Below are 20,477 nucleotides of genomic sequence, written 5' to 3'. Positions count from 1 at the left end.
TAAGGCCATTTCAGAGAAGGTATAATGTATGCTTAAAAAGAAATCCTAAAACCGACAGGTTCCCCTTCCCTAACAAACTCAAATTCCTATGAAGGGATCAAAATACTAAATCATATTTGAAAATCTGAGTAAGATTGAATATGGGGCTAAATAGCTGTTGAACTTTAGGAAGTGACTAAAAGATTCCTCTCTGGCCCAGGCTGGTGAAATGCTTTGGGCATAAGGTAAAAATGAGACAGCAGGTATGCTGTGGGGGTGCATTAGACAGGGTACTTACAGACCCCAAGGCCTGACAGCAGGTCCAGGAGAAGTTGAGACCACAGGGGAAAGGGCCAGGCATTCAGAGCCCACAAAGGCTTTTGGCCTGCCTGGTCAGGGTAGGGGCTGCCACCTCTTCCCTGTGCAGTTGTGCTGTGCTGGGTGGAGGGCATCCGCTTCTGCTTTCCCACTGAGTGGGTAGAAAGGGCAGCCAGCTCAGGCCCTCAGTCTCCACGGAGGAGGCCTCCTGTTCCTGGCCAGCCCTCTCGTCCCTTCCCTCCTGTTTGTGCTTCTGCCAGCCTGGTTTTTGCTTTCTGGGAGAGCTGGCACACCTCCTGCATCCACGAGTGCACCAACGGAATGGGATTCCTGGCAGTTCTGGAGGCCTGATCTGCTCGATTGGCACACATCTCCTGCTGCCATCTCTGAAAAGCCAACTGAGGTCATCCAAGTGGTTTCCAGCTTCAAGTCTTCTTGTTTTATTTTTTTATTTTTCTTCTTGTTTTAATATCATCTCAACTCTGGCTCCTATGATCACCTGCCACACTTCATCTTCCTGTGAACTCCTTTTCCTAAAATCATTTGTATATTGTCAGCACAAAGAAATTATGGTATATTCAGTGATTGCTTCCATCAATTCATATGTGGTTTGAGAGAGAAAGATGGAGGTGCTGTCACCAAAGACACAGCCTCTTCATTAATGCTGTTACTAAGAGAATGAGGCTCCAATTTCTGAGCAACAGGAACTGCACACAAGGTTACACCAAATGCAGCCACCACTGTTTTTCTGCCATGGTCTTACCAATTCTGACACACTATTTCCTAGAATTAACTGCAACAGGCAAACACTGTCTGTATTCAGGGGTCCTTCTCAACCCCCCTGCAGGACACTGCTGGTTGATGGGACATGGCTGGCAGGTGGAGAAACAGCCCAGGGCTTGGGGAACTCACTTTCAGGAGACAGTCAGTTGGGCTGTATTCTTAAGTTATAGGGTTCTTTATATGTTGGCTAGGAGTCTTTATCAGATGTATGCCTTGTGACATATACTCCTAGCTTATGGCTCACTTTTGTATATTATTTTTATTCAGCAGCCAGTTATTTGCATTATGTTAGAAAAAATTCAGATCTTTTTTTCCTGAATCTTTTAGCATTTAGTAACTGTTCAGAGCAGTCATTTTCCAAGTAGAAGCGTTCTGACTCCAGCTTCTCCACTGGCCTGTGTGCAACACAACTTGGTCTGTTCCCAAACACTGGTGGCAGAACTAACTTGCCTGGCTGCCACCAACACCACTGGGCTTGCAGACACAAAACCCTGAGGATGAAGGTCACCAGAGGGATGCTGGTGACGATTCCCATCCACTGGCCCCTGCTGAGCATTCCCACCTTCACCCTGCTTCCCCAACAGCTGGGGTCTTGGCTGTTAGTTTTGTAGTTCTGGGGATTGAATCGAAGGGTGCTCTACCACTGAGCTACACCCAGCCCTTTTTGAGACAAGGTCTCCCTAAGATGCTGAGGCTGGCCTCAAGTGTGCAATCTTCCTGCCTCAGTCTCCAGATTCTCTGGGATCACAGGCATGTGCCACGATACCCAAGAGCTAAAGTCATTTTCATTCTGGGAAGAAACCCAGGGCTACATCCATGCTAGAAATGGAACCCAGCTCCACCTGAACTACATCCTCAGCCCTTTTTAAAATGTTAAGATAGGGTCTTGCTAAATTGCTCAGGCTGGCCTTGTGATCCTCCTGCCCCAGGCTCCTGAGTTGCTGGGATTACAGGGTGTGCCACTGTGCCTGGTTGTTCCATTTTTTTAGTTTTATGTAAAATTTGTGCTTTCAGTGCTAAGAAATCTTTGCCTACACTATTATCATATATATTTTTCCTCGACACCTTCAATGTCAGCTTTCATATTCAGGTCTGGAATGAATTCCATGTTAATTCTTCTGTGTACCTATAAGTAAGGGGAGTCTTTCTCTGCCCCCATACAAGTATCCAGTTATTTAGCAGCATTCATTGAAAACACTCTTCCCTACATCAAATTATTGAACATTATTCAAAACTTGAATAATGTGTAGACTGACTTCTAGACTTCATGTCCTATATCTTATGGATCTACACCTATGTTGATACAAATAATAAATAGTGCTTATTAAGATAGTTCTATAGTAAAGATTTGAAATTAGGTAGTGCAGCCCTTACACTTGTTTTTTGTTGTTTTGTTCGTTTTGGTACAACTGTGTCTTGAACCAGGTCTTTGCACATGGCTAGGCAGCACTTCACCACTGGGCAATGTCTGCAGCCTCTCTTTATTTTCACCAAGCTGCTCGAGCTGGTCTTGAATCAACTTTGTTCTTTTTCAGAAATTTTCTTTGGTTTTTCATTGCCATATAAATGTTTGACTAGTTTGTCAATTTCCACACAAATGCCTCTAAATCTAAAGATTACTCTGAAGCACAACAGAGCTTCCCAACCTTGGCATGGCAGGGACACCCTTTTTTTTTTAATGTGGTGCTGGAACTGAGCCCAGCCCCTCACAGCTAGGAAGGCGCTCCACAGGAGCACAACCGGCTCCTACCCCCCACACCTGCCATGCTGTCTGCGCACCTTCTTCCAGCAGCATCCCTCACTGACTACAGAAGGCGCCTGCTCCCCTGGACACCTGAACAGTGCATGCCTCTGCTGTGGCACAAGCGGCTTCAGGAGCCGACTTCCTTCCTACCTTTCACTGCCAGGACAGGAAAGTGACCCTGTATCCTGTGGCCTTGCTCAAGTTCCTCATCAAGATTACTTAAATATGAGTTTCTGAAGAGAAAAAAAAAAATTCCATCACTGAAGGGTCTGTTTTCCTGATTCTAAAAATAGCTTATGTTCCTCAAGAACACTTTGGCAAGAATAGAAAAATTAAAAGAATGAAAGGAGCAACTTGAGTTCTCCCAGAGGTAGGCTACCTGCCATCAGCCTTCCCACATGCCCCTCATCTGGGCAGCACCACCTGCTGTCTAACCAGGCGTTCCCTCGGCACCTGCGCTTGCTCACACCGACGCTGCTCCAGCTCTCTTCACTGTGCTGGCAGGACCAGCACTTTCCTAAGCTGTCAGACCTCTGGGTACGTACTATCCCGTGCCACGGTTATGCCACATGACTGCTCTGCTAGGGTACATTCTTTATTTTGCATATGATGCACTGCTGAAAGCAACACTTCAGCCAGATGCTTGTCAGGCGAGGTCCTTGGGGGGTTGACAGAATTATGCACAGCTCTCACAAACGGCACCTACTATGTGCAGGCACCAAGTGCTGCTAGCATTTCACCTCAGTCCACACAGCAGCCCTCTGTTGTAGCTATTAGTAGTGTCCTCCTTCAATAGCTGAGGAATACCAGCCACACGTATCAGAATATGTGGGGCTACTCATACTCCCATGAAGAGCCCGGTCGTAATGAAAACTGCTGACAGGAGCACACTGTGTGTGAACAGCATGGAGAAACGATCAGCCTGGATCTCACTGGCTCTGCCACCACTGTGTTCTCCCCACTGTATCGTGAGGAGCACAGGTTAGGAGGTGCCATGCTCCTTTACAAGACTGATTCCAGCCATCATCCTAGTTCTTCCCAGGAGATCACAGTCTGCTTGTCTCTGCAATACTAGTATTCAGCAGTCAACCACTGAACTTCATCTATGCTATACAATGGCAAACCATGGTCAGCCCCCACTGTTAACTGAGAGCACAGTGACAAGTGACGCAAAATCAAATTTTGCTTGGGAACAGCACTGCAATAGGAAAAACGTGTATCACAGTGAACTGTGGGTGCCCTCACAGGTGGCAGCAAGGGGAAGGTTTTAAAGGCAAAAACAAGGACATCAGGTACGAATAAGCAAGGTGATGTCACTCCGAGGCTGAGCACAGCTGCTGGGCAGGGGTCCCTGTGAAGGGTCACTGTGCGAATCCTTGTGGCCTTTGAGTGCACATGAGGCTCTCTGGTTGTCTTATCAAAGCTGCTACCAGGCAATAGTGCATAACAGCTCTTCCTTCACAACCTCGTGGCTTTATTTTTTTGTTAGGGTTGACACAACTACTTCACTTTGATTTCGACAGTTTTCACACTACACACACAAGATTCATTTATACAATGAAACAGAAAATTAAAACAGATCCTCTTCCTGAATCTATTTTGGGTCATGGACTTACCAGAGCATCTGAAGGTTGGGGTCTTCTCCCTAGAAGTCCTCTGTACCAGCAAAACAATTTTGCATACAATATTAAAAGCTGTTTACTAAGCCTCAGGAATCAAACCATAATCCCACTAATTGTCAGTGATTTTCACAGGTAAGTTCTGACGTAGGCAAAAGGGAAAAGCATGCATGAGCGGAAGGCAAGTGAGAACTGAGGAAGCAACAAGCACATGTAAACTAAGTGACAAGTGACATTTGGTGGGGCAATGATATTAACAATCACAGTAATGGTCACAAAGAGCTTGGCACATGTGAGGCACTCTTTGAAGCTGCCACACACACTCTCACTCACCTCAATGACCCAAGGTGCGTGCTACCCTCATCTCCAGCTTGCTGGGAGGCTGTGTGCATATTAGGCACAGAGAAGCCAAGCAGATGCCCAAGAGCACCAGCTGGTTAGGGACAGAGGTGGGATTTTACCCTGGGCAGTCCAGCTCAAGTCTATGCCCTCAGGCATGAATTCTACTCTACAAAGGGAAAAGACTCAGGCAGTGCTGGGTTTGTCTGGTGCGCACATGTGCTCTGCACATTGCCCAGGTTCCTGATCCTGATCCAGTGGCAACCCTCCCTTGTGTATCCAAATGCCAATGTTCCTCTAAGTCTCCACATCCAGAGAACTGCTGCACTTTAAAATGCTTAGAAACCTTCAGCACCATTTTGCAAAAAGTGGAACTCTATGGCCCCAAACAAGTTAGAATTAATAGGAACCTTCTCAAGCTTCCTGGATATAGGAGAAACTAGATGTCCTTTCTCAACACTTTAAGATGTCTTAACAATTATTTCAGCAACACTGAATAGACTACAAAGCTCACAATCCCCATAGCTAAGAAATCAGTTTTGCCCATTCACTTACATTTTTCTTGTCTTTCCATTCAATTTTTGTCCACGTGCAAATACATTTAAAAATGGGTAGTATCACTGGTAGTGTAAATGTGTTCTTTATTGTTTGACATGAGAGGCATTTTCCTGGCTGCTAACCAAAATGTGGCCCAGCCAAGACACCAACCTTAGGGAGCACCACTGAGGGTCCAGAGACAGCACGTGGTGAGCAGCACCCTGGCGCACAGGAGTGCATCCTTCCAGCTCAGTGCAGCAGCATGGCGGCTCTCCTTCTAGAAAGACCCTCCCTACACAGCCCCGCTCATCTCTTCTCTTTCTGAAGACAGTGATGAAGCTGGATCATCCCCAACAACTCCCCTCACAGCTCCTCCTAGGCCAGCACTTAGGGTTTGGTCGACAATGCTCCAGAAAAGTCGACTTGTGTACTGAAATGAAATTGGTGGACGTTTTCCTACTCCAGGACCAATTTTTTTTTTTTTGGTGGTACCAGGTATTGAACCTAAAGGTGCTCTACCACTGAGCTGCAACCCCATCCCTTTTTAGTTATTTTTTATTTTGAGAAAGGGTCATGCTGTTGCTGAGGCTGGTCTTGAACTTGCAATCCTTTTGCCTCAGCATCCAGAGTAGCCAGGATCACGGGCCTGGCCACTGTACCCGCTCTGCACATATTCATTTGTACAGCTTCTCTCCAGGTGTTCTCCAAAGCAAAATGCCGTCCCTGCTCTTGGAGAAGGATGCCTACCGTCATCACGTCAGCACATGCTCCTCTAGTATGCCTTGTCTGGAATGCGAGTAAGGGTAGAGCTGCCCGCGAGCGCAGTCCCACAGCGACGGCAGGTGAAGAACTGCTCCCCGGTATGTGCTATCTGATGGACGACAAACGGAGAGTGCTGGCCGAGAGTGAGGCCGCACCGCTGACACCTGTAGGCCCCCTCTCCAGCATGGGTCTTCTGGTGCTTCATGAGGTCGTTCTTGCGGATGAAGGCCTTCCCACACCGGCACTCGTAGGGCTTCTCCCCAGTGTGGATCCTCTGGTGCACAATGAGGGCAGAGCTCTGGCTGAAGGACTTTCCACAGTCGTGACACTCATAAGGCTTCTCTCCAGTGTGTGTCCTCTGATGTGAGAAGAGGTGTGAGCTGCGACCAAAACACTTCCCACAGTCCTTGCACTCGAAAGGCTTGAGTCCAGTGTGGATCCGGTGGTGCACCACCAGGTGGGACCTCTGGCTGTAGGACTTGCCGCACTCACTGCACTCGTAGGGCCGCACTCGGACATGAGTCCTCTGGTGCAGGATGAGGTGCGTGCTCTGTCGGAAGGCCTTCCCACATTCAGGGCACTCATAGGGCTTCTCTCCTGTGTGCGTCCTCTGGTGTCGAATGAGCCTGGAGCTGTGGACAAAGGACTTCCCACACTGACCACATGTGTACAGTTTGTCCCCAGTGTGTGTCCTCTGGTGGGTGACCAGGTGGGAGAACCAGCTGAAGGACTTACCACACTCTTTACACTCATAGGGCTCCTCCCCAGTGTGAGTCTTCTGATGCCCAATAAGGTGGGAACTCCGACTGAAGGACTTTCCACACTCCTTACATTCAAAGGGCTTCTCTCCAGTGTGAATGAGCTGGTGCCTGGTCAGGTTGGAGCGCCAGCTGAAGAATTTCCCACACTCCTTACACTCATAGGGCTTCTCCCTGCGTGAGCCTGGAGACATGCGGAGGGACGCCCCAGGAGCCAGAGGATTGCTGCCAGCAGGACACTTGCAGGGTTCGCCCCCCGGGTGAGTTCTCGCAAACTCAATCAGATGGATGTTTTTGCAGAAAGCCTGGCCACACTGGCCACTGCCACCTGTGCAGTGCTCCTGATGCCCCCTAAATGCCAAGTCATGTTTCGCGCTTCTGGCATCTGAGCCCCGTTTGTGGAAATACTCTCTCAGCACCAGCTGAGCAGGAAGGAGGCAGCTGCCCTCGTACTTACCACTCTCACAGACCCTGCCTGGAGAAAAGGCTTTCTTTGGGGTGAAGGCCACTTGCCTCAAATGTCTCTCTTGGTTCTCCTGATATTTGCCCAATTGGTCTTCACGTTTCCACACATCTTCTAGTGACAGATACCAGAGATCATTCCTTGCCATTCCTTCCACTTTAATGCCAAAGGATTTTTTATCTTTAGAAATACTCTTACTGGAAACTGGCGACTTAATTTCAACTGTAGTCTCCAAATCTGAAAGAAATTAAAAAGTTTTCTTCAATTAAAGTATCAGGTTAGGAATGGTTGTACGTGGACTCAGAACATGGAAGAGGTGCACAGAGCTGGCTTCAACGTGGGGGCAAGAGAGGGGAAAGTGCAGTAAGCCACAAAACACCACGCTACAGACACAAGAAACACCACAATGAGGGGGAGATGCGGTCTGTGCACAACTACTGGGATCGAGATGCACTGGCAGCTGGGCACAGGGGTGCACAGCAGCTGGGAGGCTGAGACAGGAGGATGGTGAGTTCAAAGCCAGCCTCGGCAATGGTGAGGCGCTAAGCAACTCAATGAGACCCTGTCTCTAAATAAATTCAAAATAGGGCTGGGGATGTGGCTCAGTGGTCCAGTGCCCCTGAGTTCAATCCCTGATACAAAAGGAAAAAAAAAATAAAAAATGCAATGGCAGGAAGAGGGAAATGCCAAAGACAGGGTGCCACCCATTTCCTGACCCCAGCAGGAACAAGACCTGACCTGTCCACATGCTGCTAGGCTTCCCCATTACAGGACATGAATCCTGTGCATACACAGGTCCTGGGGTGGCAGAGCCTGGGAAAGGGGGGGCCTCATGAGAGGTCCTGAGGTCATGGTGTGCCCTAGAGGGGACAGGGGGACTCCAGTCTCTTCTGCTTTGCTTCCTGGCTGCTGAAGTGGTGGTTCTGCTCTACCATGTGCTCCTGACAAAGCATACTACCCCCAGCGACCACACATCACAGGCCTGGCTGGCTCTAACTGAAACCTTCACAACTATGAGCCAAGATGAACCTCTACTCTTTATAAGTTAATTTTCTTATTTGAGTTTTTTGAAGAGGAGGGACTGGGAATTGAACCCAGGAGTGTTTTACAACGGAACCACATTCCTAGCCCTATTTTTTGGGACAGGGTCTCACTAAGTTGCTAAGGTTGAACTTGAACTTGCAATCCTCCTGCCTCAGCCTCCCAAGCCACTAAATTACAGGCATGCACCACCATGCTTAGCATACAATATTTTTAATAATGTTGTGCATGAAACAAAGTTTGTATACACTGAACCATCAGAAAACAAAGGTGTCCAGGAGGCTGAAGCAGGAGTATCGCCAAGTTCAAGGCCAGCCTGGGCAACTAGCAAGACCATATATTGAAATAAAATATAAGAAGGGGTGGGAACATAGCACTGTGGTGGAGAAGGGAAGAGAAGGAAGAGAGCAAGCAGGCAAGCGACATAGGCGTGACTGTCTCCGCACCCTGGGGACACCTGTGGTCGCGTGGCACTGCCACTGTCCTGACTGAATCTGTACTGCCACAATCAATTTCTTACACTTCTTCACACATGACTAAGAATAAAAAATACCGCATGCCAGTAAGAGTAAAAAAATACACAATGCGCATGGCAGTCTCCTGCTCAACTCCCTGGAAGACACGCCACGCCTCTCTGTTCATGGCCATCAGCATATGCTCAGGAGGGTGCGCTTACACTCACTCTTCAGTGATCTAAGGGCACTGCGGCCCCCAGGCTGGATCAATGCAGTCACATTTAGGGAAAAGGGCTTGGCATAAACACTGTTTCTAACAAGTCTCCACAGAATGAGCAGCATGCTTACCAAGGAAGAATAACGTCCTGCAGTGAAACCCGTGCAGCTTCCCCAAGTGATCCTGAGCCACTGGCACAAAAAGCTTATGAAACCCATCAGAAAATCATTCCTGGCAATCCCAGCCTTTCTGTTAGCATAACAATGGCCCAGCAAGAAACCAGCTCCTTTAAAACAGGGAGTGCTGGAGCTTCTGTCCCTCACACAGGTCTGTGCTCAGAGTGCTGAGCAAGTTGCTCATCAGCACATCCCAGCCCTGGTTCTGTTGGGGCCCGGGTCCTGCAGGGGCTTCTTCCTGGTGCAGTCAGCATGACAGACTTGGTTCTGACACCAGGACAGTGACAGCTTCCAACAGTGCCAACCTTGGCCAGCTCTTCTGGGAACTTCCCCCTGCCTGGGCATCAGTAGACGCTTTATCACTGCCAATCTCTAAAAATGTGTCCCTGTCTTTCCTTAATTTCTGTAACCAACCAGTTGAATATCCACGGTTCCCCTGAATTTCCGGTTTACTGAGATGAGCACACCATTATGTGGCATGTGCTCACTGAGATGGATCATCTTTTTGATTCTTCTGATACACTGCAGACATCTTCATTTTTGGCTTCATGCATTTTAAATTTTCTCCCTATTTTTCAAGCTTTTTTCCTTCTGTTCGCTACTTTAGCATGGAATTCACCAGTTCATCTTTCTGTTCCTTCAGACGTTTCACACTTAAACTGCTGTCCAGTTTCTCAAGCAGCACCTTCTAAGCTACAGAAAGACCCAAATGCTTGCACTTTTTCTTATCACCATTATCAAGGGCATCTGCAGGCCTTTTTGACATTTTAAACCCTTTACACCACAGTGTAGGGAGTAAAGAAGAAATACAGTGAACAACAGGCACAGATCTTGGCCTCGTGGGGAACTGGGAACCTGTCCTCATGATCCTGATGATGCACATTTTGTTGCACTCCATGGACGTGCTTGTGCAAGGAACACAGGCATAGCTAGAAAAGATACACCACAGCTGAGGGGACTGGGAGTTCCTGCTTCCCTTGGGGACTGAATAAACTGTGTCACATTCCTATATGTTGACACCAACACATAGTCACAGAGTAAGGCATTGTGTCAGTGCTCAGAAAGTTTCAGTTTTGTCACGTGGGGGCAATGTACACACCTGTAATCCTAACTACTTGGGAGGCTGAGGCAGGAGGATTGAAAGTTGGAGGCTAGCCTGGACAACTTAACGAGACCGTCTCAAAACAAGAAATAAAAAGGGCCGAGGTGTAGTGAGGTGATAGAGCAGCACCCTTGGGCTTAATTCCCAGTACTGGGGGGAGAAAAAGAGTTCCGGGTTTTAGAGAGGTCTGGATTCAGCTTTCTGGATTAGAGGCTCAGCCTGTACCTTGTCATGACAGCGTTAGGAGACACATGCCAGGAACATGATCTCTGTGCCCAGCCAGATCCCTGGCTGACTTCTTTGTAAATCCCACCCCCAACATCCTAATTTTCATGACAATTAGATCCCATTTTCTATATTGCCCTGATGATTCTTTGTCCCCTTTCCGTCACCCAAGGCATCAGAGAATCTCAGAGAGCAGCTTTTCAAACTACAAATGGCAACTCAAGATTCTAAAATGGACACTGTGACATGAAGGGGTTACACACTGGGGAAGAAGGGCTCTGTGAGTGACGTGGGAGATAAGCGGGGTGCGCTCCTCACCAGAACCCGGAAATCCAGACAGCAATGTAAACACGTCACTGTCAACTGCAGCACCTGTCAGTCCACTTCTTGTCCCTCTGTTAAAGCATCACTCATTACACTGCTCATTTTGATAATGAAGTTCACCGAGACTTGTAGATTTTTTAAAATTTCATGTGTCTGAGAACATGGAGTTTTAGTATTTCATTTTATAACAAATTATCAATAAACACCTAAACTGTTTTACCAATAAACATCTAAACTGTTGAATCTAGTTAATGACTGCTATTTTTAGAAACTTGTCAGTTAACATCTAGGAAAACTTGCTGAGTGAAGGAACATGAAATAAAAGAAATATAAGAAAGCAAGAAAGAAAAGAAAACAAAAAAAGCTTTCTTCCCAGGGCCCAAAGCAGTTGACTGATCAAGTTCTCACAAGTGAGTCAAAGCAATCCTCAGTGAGAAAGTGAAGCAGGAGACATCACAATACCATACCTTAAATTATACTACAAAGCTACAGTAACAAAACAGCATGGTATTGGCACCAAAACAGACATGGAAACCAATGGAATAGAAAAGAAAACACAGAGACAAACTCACATATATACAGTTATCTCATACTAGACAAGATGCCATAAACATACATTGGAGAAAAGACAACCCCTTCAACAAATGTGCTGGGAAAACTGGAAATCCATATGTAGCAAAATGAAATTAGACCTCTCTCACCCCACACAAAACTCAACTCTAAGTGGATCACGGACCTAGGCATTAGACCAGAGAAACTGTGCCTACTAGAAGAAAAAGCAGGCCCAAATTTCCATCATGTTGGGTTACAAACTGAATTCCTCAATGAGACTCCTAAAGTGCAAAAGTAAAATCAGGAATCAATAAATGGAATGGTATCAAACAGTAAAAATCAAATGGTAAAAATGTTCTTCACAGCAAAGGAAACATGAAGAGAGAGCCTCCAGAATGAGAGACATCTTGCCACCTGCACTTCAGATAGAGCACTAATCTCCAGGATAGAGGAGATGCCTGCCATGTGGGCCTATCAGGTACTGGAGAAGAGATGGAGAAACAGGTCTTTCCAACATGATGGGAATCCAATGGGTTTGGGAAGCTGATGTCCTATGAGAGCCTACATGGAGCCCCCGACATGTGCACTGGCCCTCTGCCTGGCGAGGAGCACTTCATCTGTAGTATGACTGACAGCAACACATGGGATGGTGAGGGGAAGAACACCAGAGCATGAGCTCAGAGGACAGAAAAGACGTTTTACAAAGGACACAGGGGCAGACGGGGGGAGCAGACAACTTCCTATTTTTTTTTTTTTTTTTTTTTTTTTTGTGGTACTGGGGATCGAACTCAGGGCCTTGTGCTTGTGAGGCAAGCACTCTACCAGCTGAGCTATCTCCCCAGCCCCAACTTCCTATTTCTAACTCAGAGGCCGATTTCCCTGTACACAGATATACACAGGGAATTGGGAAAAGAAATCATCTTTGTAAGCTGCACAACAATTTGTACTTTAGGGATACTGACATTAAAATACATGAGTGCGCTGAAAAACATTAAGTACGGAGTTATCACAGTGGGAAGAGGTCCCAGAGCAGCACTTCTGGAATGGAGGGAGTCGAGCCAGCAGGAGCCTGAGTGCCTCTGGAGCAGTTTACAAACGCTCAGAACACTGGCAGGGGACAGTTCCACTGGCCAGCACACAGGGAAGAGCTGAGTTATGTGGAGGTGCCACAGGAGAAAGAAAAGAGGCGGGGGGAGCTCATCAAGATGCCAACAGGAAGACAGTGTCAGCAGACTGCGGCGCCTCGGTCTCTGCATGAAAACACAAGCATGCCAGGAATGCAGAACAACTGGAAGCAGGAGCCCTCTCTCAGAAGCGAGGACCTGTGGAGTGCCCGAGCTCATCTCCGAGCCTGTCACCCTCGGGTCACGAGGACGTCATCGTGGCAACTCTGCCTGGTGCTCACCTGGGTGCGCCTCTTGGTGAGCTGCCCTCTCCACCAGCCAGGGCTCTTCCCCTTTCTCCAACTGCAGAATCACCTCTGGTTTAGGAAGGTGGTGCCCTGTTCAGGGAAAGACCGAGGCCTGGGTAAGCGCGGGCGAGCTCAGGGCGACAGAGAATCTGGTTCAACCCACAACACTCCCACAGCACTGGTGCTACTCTGAAAACTGACAATGTGAAGATGCAGAATTAGCAAAAGAAATATGCATTTTAAAAAACTTAACCATTTTTTCCCCCACAAAAGTAGGGGTACAAAAAACCTGCTCTATGCCCTAAAGGAAGTGGGTAACTGAACCCAAGCCCACACCCCACACCTGAAGAATGCTTCAGGGTCCGTAGCCACTTAGCAATAAAGAGCCAAAATCACCACAGTGCGTAGTTTATCACGCGCAGAGGTCAGTTTTACCCAGGGACGCCAGGTTCCTGTAGTTCTCCAGTGTCACGTCTTTGTACATGACCTGCTGAGCTGCGTCTAGCAGCTGCCACTCCTCCCTCGTGAAGTCCACAAGCACGTCCTTGAAGGTCACCAGTGTCTATGAATCAAACAGATATGCACTGAGCCAGATGAATACATCTGTCCTCCCTTGGAGAGGCTGACAGCACGGGGTGGGAGAGGATGGACCAACTCACTCTAGGAGTGAGCAGTGTTTATTTTGAGGGATCCGAGTCAAGGCTCACAAAGAATGGCCCTTAGGTAGTTACTATCCAAAAGCAATGTCTGCATAGTGCTTTAGGTTAGGAACAAATATTTTTACTTAAACCAAGCTTATTTAAAACAAGTATGGAAGGGAGAATCAGATATCAGAAGTTAAACTGTTTATAGCATGTGAAATTAGGACCTTATTTCAAGGCAGGAAACAGGGGAAAGTAGAGGGCGAGCACGCCATACAGCTCAGGAGGCTCCACTCAGCCACATCTCAAGATACCAAATGATCACCCAGAACACTTTCCCTCAATGCTGACAGGCATAAAAAAGGAGACGGTGGGGCTGGGGATATAGCTCAGTTGGTAGAGTGCTTGCTTTGCAAGCACAAGGCCCTGGGTTCAATCTCCAGCACCACAAAAAAAAAAAAAAAAAAAAGACAGAGAGAGAGAGAGAGAAGATGGTGGTTATATTTCAATAGCAGCAAAACAATTTAATGAAGGAACAAGAGATACAAAAATGGACTTTACTAGCCTCATCAAAAAGAAGAGTTGGGGAGGTGGGGAGATAGCTCAGCTGGTAGAGTGCTTGCCTCGCAAGTACAAGACCCTGAGTTCGATCCCCAGTACCACAAAAAAAAAAAAAAAGTGTTGATTATATATAGAAAAACTATCTATCTGGAGTTTGGCACAGTGGCACACACCTACAATACCAGCAGCTCAGGAAGCTGAAGCAAGAGGCTCTCAAGTTCAAAGCCAGCCTCAGCCATTTAGTGAGGCCCTAAGCAACTTAGTGAGACCCTGTCTCAAAATAAAAATAAAAGGTTGGGAGATGTGGTTAGTGGTTAAGTACCCCTGGGTTCAATCCCTGGTACCAAAAAAAACCTATTTAAGTGATTAAGGATTTCTCATCAGAGCATGAAGATTACAAGACAGTGGGAAAATATATGCTCCTTTTTAAATGCTGAAACAAAAGAAATGTCAAGACAAGATTTCTTTTTTTTCCTTTTGGTGGTACTGGAGATGGAACCCAGAATTTCACACGATAGGCACTAAGCTATACTCCCAGTTCTTTTGGTAAATTTTTCTTTTGAGACAGTGTCTTGCTGAGTTCCTCAGGCTGGCATTGAACTTGTGATCCTCCAACCTCAGCCTCCTGAGTAGCTGGGATCACAGGAACGTGCCACTGTGGAAATCTTTCAAAAATGCCACAAAATATACATTTTCAAATGAAGTAAAACTAGCACAGTTTGTCCTCAGAAGATCTGCTCTGAAAGACATGCTAAAGGTTGTTCTTCAGGCAAAAGGTGAATAATGCCAGAAGAAACCTAAAATCTTAGAAATGAAGGATGAACCACAAAAACAGTAGCTATCTGGGTAAGTGCAATGATTTTCTTCCCTTAATGTCAAAAATATATGGGATATAGGATAAAGAAACATAGACAACAACAATGTACATTTCAAAAAGCTAGAAGAGGGGCTGGGGTTGTGGCTTAGTGGTAGAGTGCTTGCCTAGCACGTGTGAGGCACTGGTTCAATTCCCAGCACCACATAAAACAAAATAAAGAGCAACAACAAAAAATGCCATATAGGATTTATGTACTTAAGTAAATAAATATTTTTTTTAAAAAGTTAGAAGAAAGGATTTTCAAAGTTTTCACCATAAAGAAATGATAAATGGGGCTAGGGTTGTGGTTCAGTGGTAGAGCACTCACCTAGCACTGGATTTGATTCTCAGCACCACATAAAAAATGAATAAAATAAAGATATTGTGTTCATCTACAGTTAAAAATATTAAAAAAAAAGAAATGATAAATGTTTGAGATGAATATGTTTAAGTTCATTCAAACATAACAGAATTGAACATTACATGATACCGATTAATACAATTTTTATATTTTTATGTACTAAAATACTTTTAAATTTTAAAATTTAAAATTTCTAAATTTTTAAAAACTTTTAAAATATTAAACTTATGACTATAAAACATATATGTGGTAGTTGAAAGTAAAACTGCAACATTTTCCAGTGGGGTTTTTTGACATATGTAAGAACACACACACACACACAGGATGAAAGTCAAGGGATGCATGTGTTGCAAAAGGCTTCCAGATTTTAGCTGTCGTGATAAAAATTAAGTCTAGGTGATAAAAGATTACATATGTATACTCTAACCCCTACAACAACTCTTTAAAAATACAAAAATGCATTGCTAAAGAGTCAAATATAAATTAAAATGAAATACTAAAAAACACCCGAAAAAAGGCAGAATGGGGGTTGGGATGGGGAAAACATAAAAAACACAGTGACACGTTTAAATCTAATTGCACTACTAACAATATTAATAAAGAATCTGCACATACAATTGTCAAACTGGAATAAAAAAAAAATAAATCCAGAAGCCTCCACTATCTGCTGACCTGGAGAGGGCAGAGTAAAGCACAGGAGGAGACACGCCCTGAAGCGTGCCGCCAGGACGGCGAAGCTGGAGGACTCAGTGCCAGGCAACACAGACCTCTGGTCAGTCACCTACCAGGGCAGAGAGGGGCAGGTACTGATGGCACAAAAACTAGACCAAGATACAAAACGGAAGTCTCTGACACTTCTATAATAAAACCTGGAGGAAAATCTCTATACTTCGGGTTATTTGGAAGGTTCTTAGCTGTAGCACCAAAACATAATTGATAAAAGAACAGACTGATAAAGTAGACCACTAAAATTAAAATGCTTTTTTCTTCAAATGACACTGCCCAAGCCAGGTGATGTAGTGATCCCAGCTACTCAAAAGCTGAGGCAGGAGGATCACAAGTTTGAAGCCAGCCTGGTGAAACCCTTTCCCCAAAATAAAAAAAAAAATGAAAAAGGCTGGTGTGTAGCTCAGTGCGGAGTGCCCTGCATTCCACCCCCAGTACAGAAAAAAAAAAAAAAGATAAAGAACTCTCAAAACTCAATAGTAAGTAAACAGACCAGTTTAAAAACTGAACAAAAGACTAAAGCGTTTCACTGAATGTGTTAAATACTCAAGAAAAGATGCCCAAGGTTATATTCATCAGGGAAATGGAAATTAAAACCGCAGCAAGACACCGGACACCTCTTAGGAAGGGTAAATTTTCAAACCAAACACTGGTGAGGCTGTGGAGCGACTGCTGCTCTCCACTGTGGGAAAGCGTTGCTCATTTTCAGTTAGACTTCCTTATACCACATAGCCTGTGTCAGCTGGCTCTCACTCTAACAGAATACCACATAGCCTGTGTCAGCTGGCTCTCACTCTAACAGAATACACGAGTAATCAAGTTAAAAACAGGACAGGCTCATTTTGGCTCTCCCTTCTGGAGGCCCATGCCGGTTGGCCCTGCGGAGGCACAGTGTTTCATGGCGGGATGTGTGGCAGTGGAGACCTGGAGACCCATGGCGAGGTGGGTGCAAGAAGAGAGAACCAGAGACCAGGGCCCCACAATCCCCTGCGAGGGCCCACCCCAGTGCACAGGGACCTCCAGCTCTAACGGCCCTTCCTCTTAAAGGTCCCACTGCCCGCAACACACCAAGCTCAAGAACAACACAGGGCCTCCGGGGAACATTTGACCTGTCCTTCTCTTGGTTAAATACTAGGAGAATGGAAACAGGCTCACACAAAAACCTACATGCAAATGTGTAAGAAACAATAAAGGGCTTTACTGATAGCTGCCCCAAACTGGAATTAACCCAAATGTCCTTCAACAGACAATGCAAAAACAGTTTTTATGCACTTCTACTCCAACTATCAAACTACTTTTTCTACCACTGAAAATTTCCATTAGAGGTTAAGACCAAAGCCACTGTGATTTCTCATTAACTTGTTTTTCAGAATGCAGCCTAGTTTCTCAGCAGCACCACTGACGTCTCACCTGCTCTGAAGCCCCTCAGCTCTACCAACTTGCCAATTACTGACCTGTGCCAATTCTGCTGCTAGGCCTTTCCTAGGGGATGGCAGAGTCAGGCATAGGCCCACACTGCCCACTCTCCCCTCAGAGCTGCTTTCAGTTCTTCAAACAGGCCCTGCTTTCTCAAAACTCTGGGTATTCACAAAACCACTTCCTTCATGCTTATGTGGATAATCAAAATCATTCTTTTTTTTTTTTTTTTTTTTTTTTGGTGTGGGGGGGTGGGTAGGGATTGAATTCAGGGGCACTCACCACTGAGCCACATTCCCAGTCCTATTTTGTATTCTATTTAGGGACAGGGTCTCACTGAGCTGCTTAGCACCTCACTTTTGATGAGGCTGGCTTTGAACTCTCAATCCTCCTGCCTCAGTCTCCCAAGCCACTGGGGTTACAAGCATGCACCACTGCATCTGGTTCATAAATCATTCTTAATGTCTTGGTATAAATGTCACTTCAAGTTTTTTCCAGAATTTTAAAATTATTCAAAGCTCCTTGTGTTAAATGTACACACCAAACACCTGCCCAAAGCATTCTAGTACAGGGCTGAGCCCTCCAGAGAGGTCAAGGAACATCCGTTCTGCTCTTGGTCTGCTCCCCTGGATCACCTGTCCACACCTACATAAAGCATGCTCCCAGAGGGTGCGTCCCCAAGTCTCTGGGCTGTGCCTTAGTGGAGTTTTCTCCCTTTGATCATGACCTGTGCTGTCCTGAGATGTTTCAAACAGGAGTTCCCCACTGAGGAATTCATACAGACAGCAGCACACCTGGACAGCCAGGACCAGGGAAGCCTGTGTGAGGCACCAACACGCTACCTCTTCATAACCTCTGGAAGGAGACCTCTGCGGGTTCAACGACTACTGTGGATGAAAGAGCATTCCACCAGACTCCAGCCCAGGTGTTCCACTTGTGTTCGTTTTGTATTAAAGGAAACAAAACTACGTCTACAAAGAAAGCAGACGAACACTCCTGGTCTCCTGAAGAACAGTCTAAGATGCAACCTCCTCCAGACCAGGGCACAGGGCGTCAGAACCTTGGCAGAGAGGTTCCCAACTGGGCAACAAAGAAAGCAGCACAACATACCTGGGACCAGGCAGGCAGCAACGCAGCCTCCATGCCCTCCTTGTTCTTAGCAACACTTTTCTGAGCAACAGGGGAGTCCTGAAAAATCAAGTTGGGGAAAAGAGAAACATGAGACAAGGGTGCCGACTCTCCAACTGTCTGTGCAAAAGTGTCAAAGACCTACGATCCAGAAAAGTAACACACGGGGCCTGAAACTTCCCAAGATTAGGGACACAGGGTTACATAAAAGGGACCCCTTAATCTCTGGGGTGCCATACTAAAGCTTATTTGGAACTGAATAGTTCTACCTACCACTACAAATCCTTTTTTTTTTTTTTTTTTGCGGTGCTGGGGATCGAACTCAGGGCCTTGTGCTTGCAAGGCAAGCACTCTACCAGCTGAGCTATCTCCCCAGCCCTGCAAATACTCTTTTGATGTAAAAAGCAAAAAATAAAACCTGACCTGACATTTGCACTTTAGAAATAAGAAACAAGTCCCTCCAACTGGTCACAGAAGGCAGTGGACTAATGCACAGGGACGTGAGGAGCCAGTGGCTCGAGGAGGGAAGTGCAGCTCCCGGGAGCTGAGAGCAGCATCTGGCCCACAGTCTCCATGGGGGACAGACAAGAAACTGAAACCTGCCACAGCCTTGAGGTGAGCACTCAGGCCTGTGTGTCCCCAGCCTTGGCCTCCAGACACCTGCAGTAGAGGACACAGCCCTACCACGTGGGGCTGCAGAACTGTGAGCCAAGTACTGTCTGAAGACGCCAGGCACCTGGTACTTGTTACACAGTGACAGGAAACTCACGTGGTCAATTTCCTCCTAGAGATAACTTACATATTAAGTAGAACATCTTGCACTTACCTATTTACCACTGCAGGGTCTGCACTCCTTGGTACAGGTCCAGATCTCCATTTGATCTCACCTCCGTTCTCCCTGAAGATGTTCTTCAACGTTGGTGGTAATGGGGTCCTACAGCTGTAAATTCTCGCAGCACTTGTTGTGACGTCTTTACTATATCTTTGGGTTTTTTAAAGAGCTTTATTGAGATGCAACTCCTATACCATATAATTCGCTCATTTAAAGTACACAATTCAATGGCTTTTGGTACATTACATGATTTTTAAAATCGCAGTGAAATATAAGTGACAATCTGCCACTGCAGCTGCATTCCAGCATACAATTCAGGGGCATTACAACCACAATGTTGTGCAGCCATCACCACTAACTCCACAGCTTTTCACTGCTCAAAACAAACTTCGTATCTGTCAGTTAATAGTTCCCCATCCTCCCTCTTCATAGTCCCTAACAACCTTTATCTACAAATTTGCCATTCTAGATATTCATGTAAGTGGAATCCGACAATATTTGTCATTTTGTCTAATTTATTTCACTTAGTATGAGGTTTTCAAAGCTCGCCCATGTTGTCATGTAATACAACTCTATTCCTGCTGGGCACAGAGGCCATGCCTGTGATCCCAACAACTCAGGAGGCTAAGGCAGGAGGATTCCAAGTTCAGGATCAGCCTGGGCAACTTAGTGAGATCCTGTCTCACAGTAAAAAATAAAAAGGGCTGGGCATGTAACTCAGTGGTACAGCACCCCTGGTCAATCCCCAGAAATATTTATAAAAAAGAAGAACCTCACTCCTTTTTATTGACCGAGTACTACTCTGTTGCATATTTCACATTTTATTGTCCACTTGTCTGTTGTTAGACACTTGGCTGTTTATGACTTTCAGTTACTGTGAATAATGCTTCAATGGACACTGGCAGACAAGTATTAGTCCCCCTTTTCAATTTCTTTGGGAGTACACCCAGGGTCATCTGGTGGTGTTTAGCCCTTTTTTTCCTTTTCCTTTTTTGCAGTACTAGAAATAGAATTCAGGGCCAAGACAAGAACTCCACCACAAAGCTACAGCTCTAGAATTGAATCTGGTATGCTTAACCACTGAGCCATGTCTCCAGCCTGTTTTTATTTTGAGACAGGGTCTCACTAAATTGCTTAGGGCCTTGTTAAGT

The 20,477-nt window shown here is 46.0% G+C and overlaps 1 protein-coding gene and 1 pseudogene across 1 annotated transcript; both read right to left on the bottom strand.

Annotated features, from left to right (window-relative positions):
- On the bottom strand, positions 1-6,072 carry LOC124991535 (diablo IAP-binding mitochondrial protein-like; annotated as a pseudogene).
- Znf10 (zinc finger protein 10) lies at positions 5,407-19,460 on the bottom strand. Its single transcript, XM_047561984.1, has 5 exons — positions 19,321-19,460; positions 18,477-18,554; positions 13,241-13,367; positions 12,800-12,895; positions 5,407-7,539 (listed from the first exon to the last, which is right to left on the bottom strand). The coding sequence occupies exons 2-5, from the start codon at positions 18,507-18,509 to the stop codon at positions 6,092-6,094; spliced, it is 1,704 nt and encodes a 567-aa protein (XP_047417940.1). The 5' UTR covers positions 18,510-18,554; positions 19,321-19,460; the 3' UTR covers positions 5,407-6,091.
- Between the last annotated feature and the right edge of the window lie 1,017 nt (positions 19,461-20,477).

The sequence above is a fragment of the Sciurus carolinensis genome, chromosome 8, assembly GCF_902686445.1.
Source record: "Sciurus carolinensis chromosome 8, mSciCar1.2, whole genome shotgun sequence".
Classification (NCBI taxonomy): Eukaryota; Metazoa; Chordata; class Mammalia; order Rodentia; family Sciuridae; genus Sciurus; species Sciurus carolinensis.
This window is presented reverse-complemented; position numbering and strand designations above follow the sequence as displayed.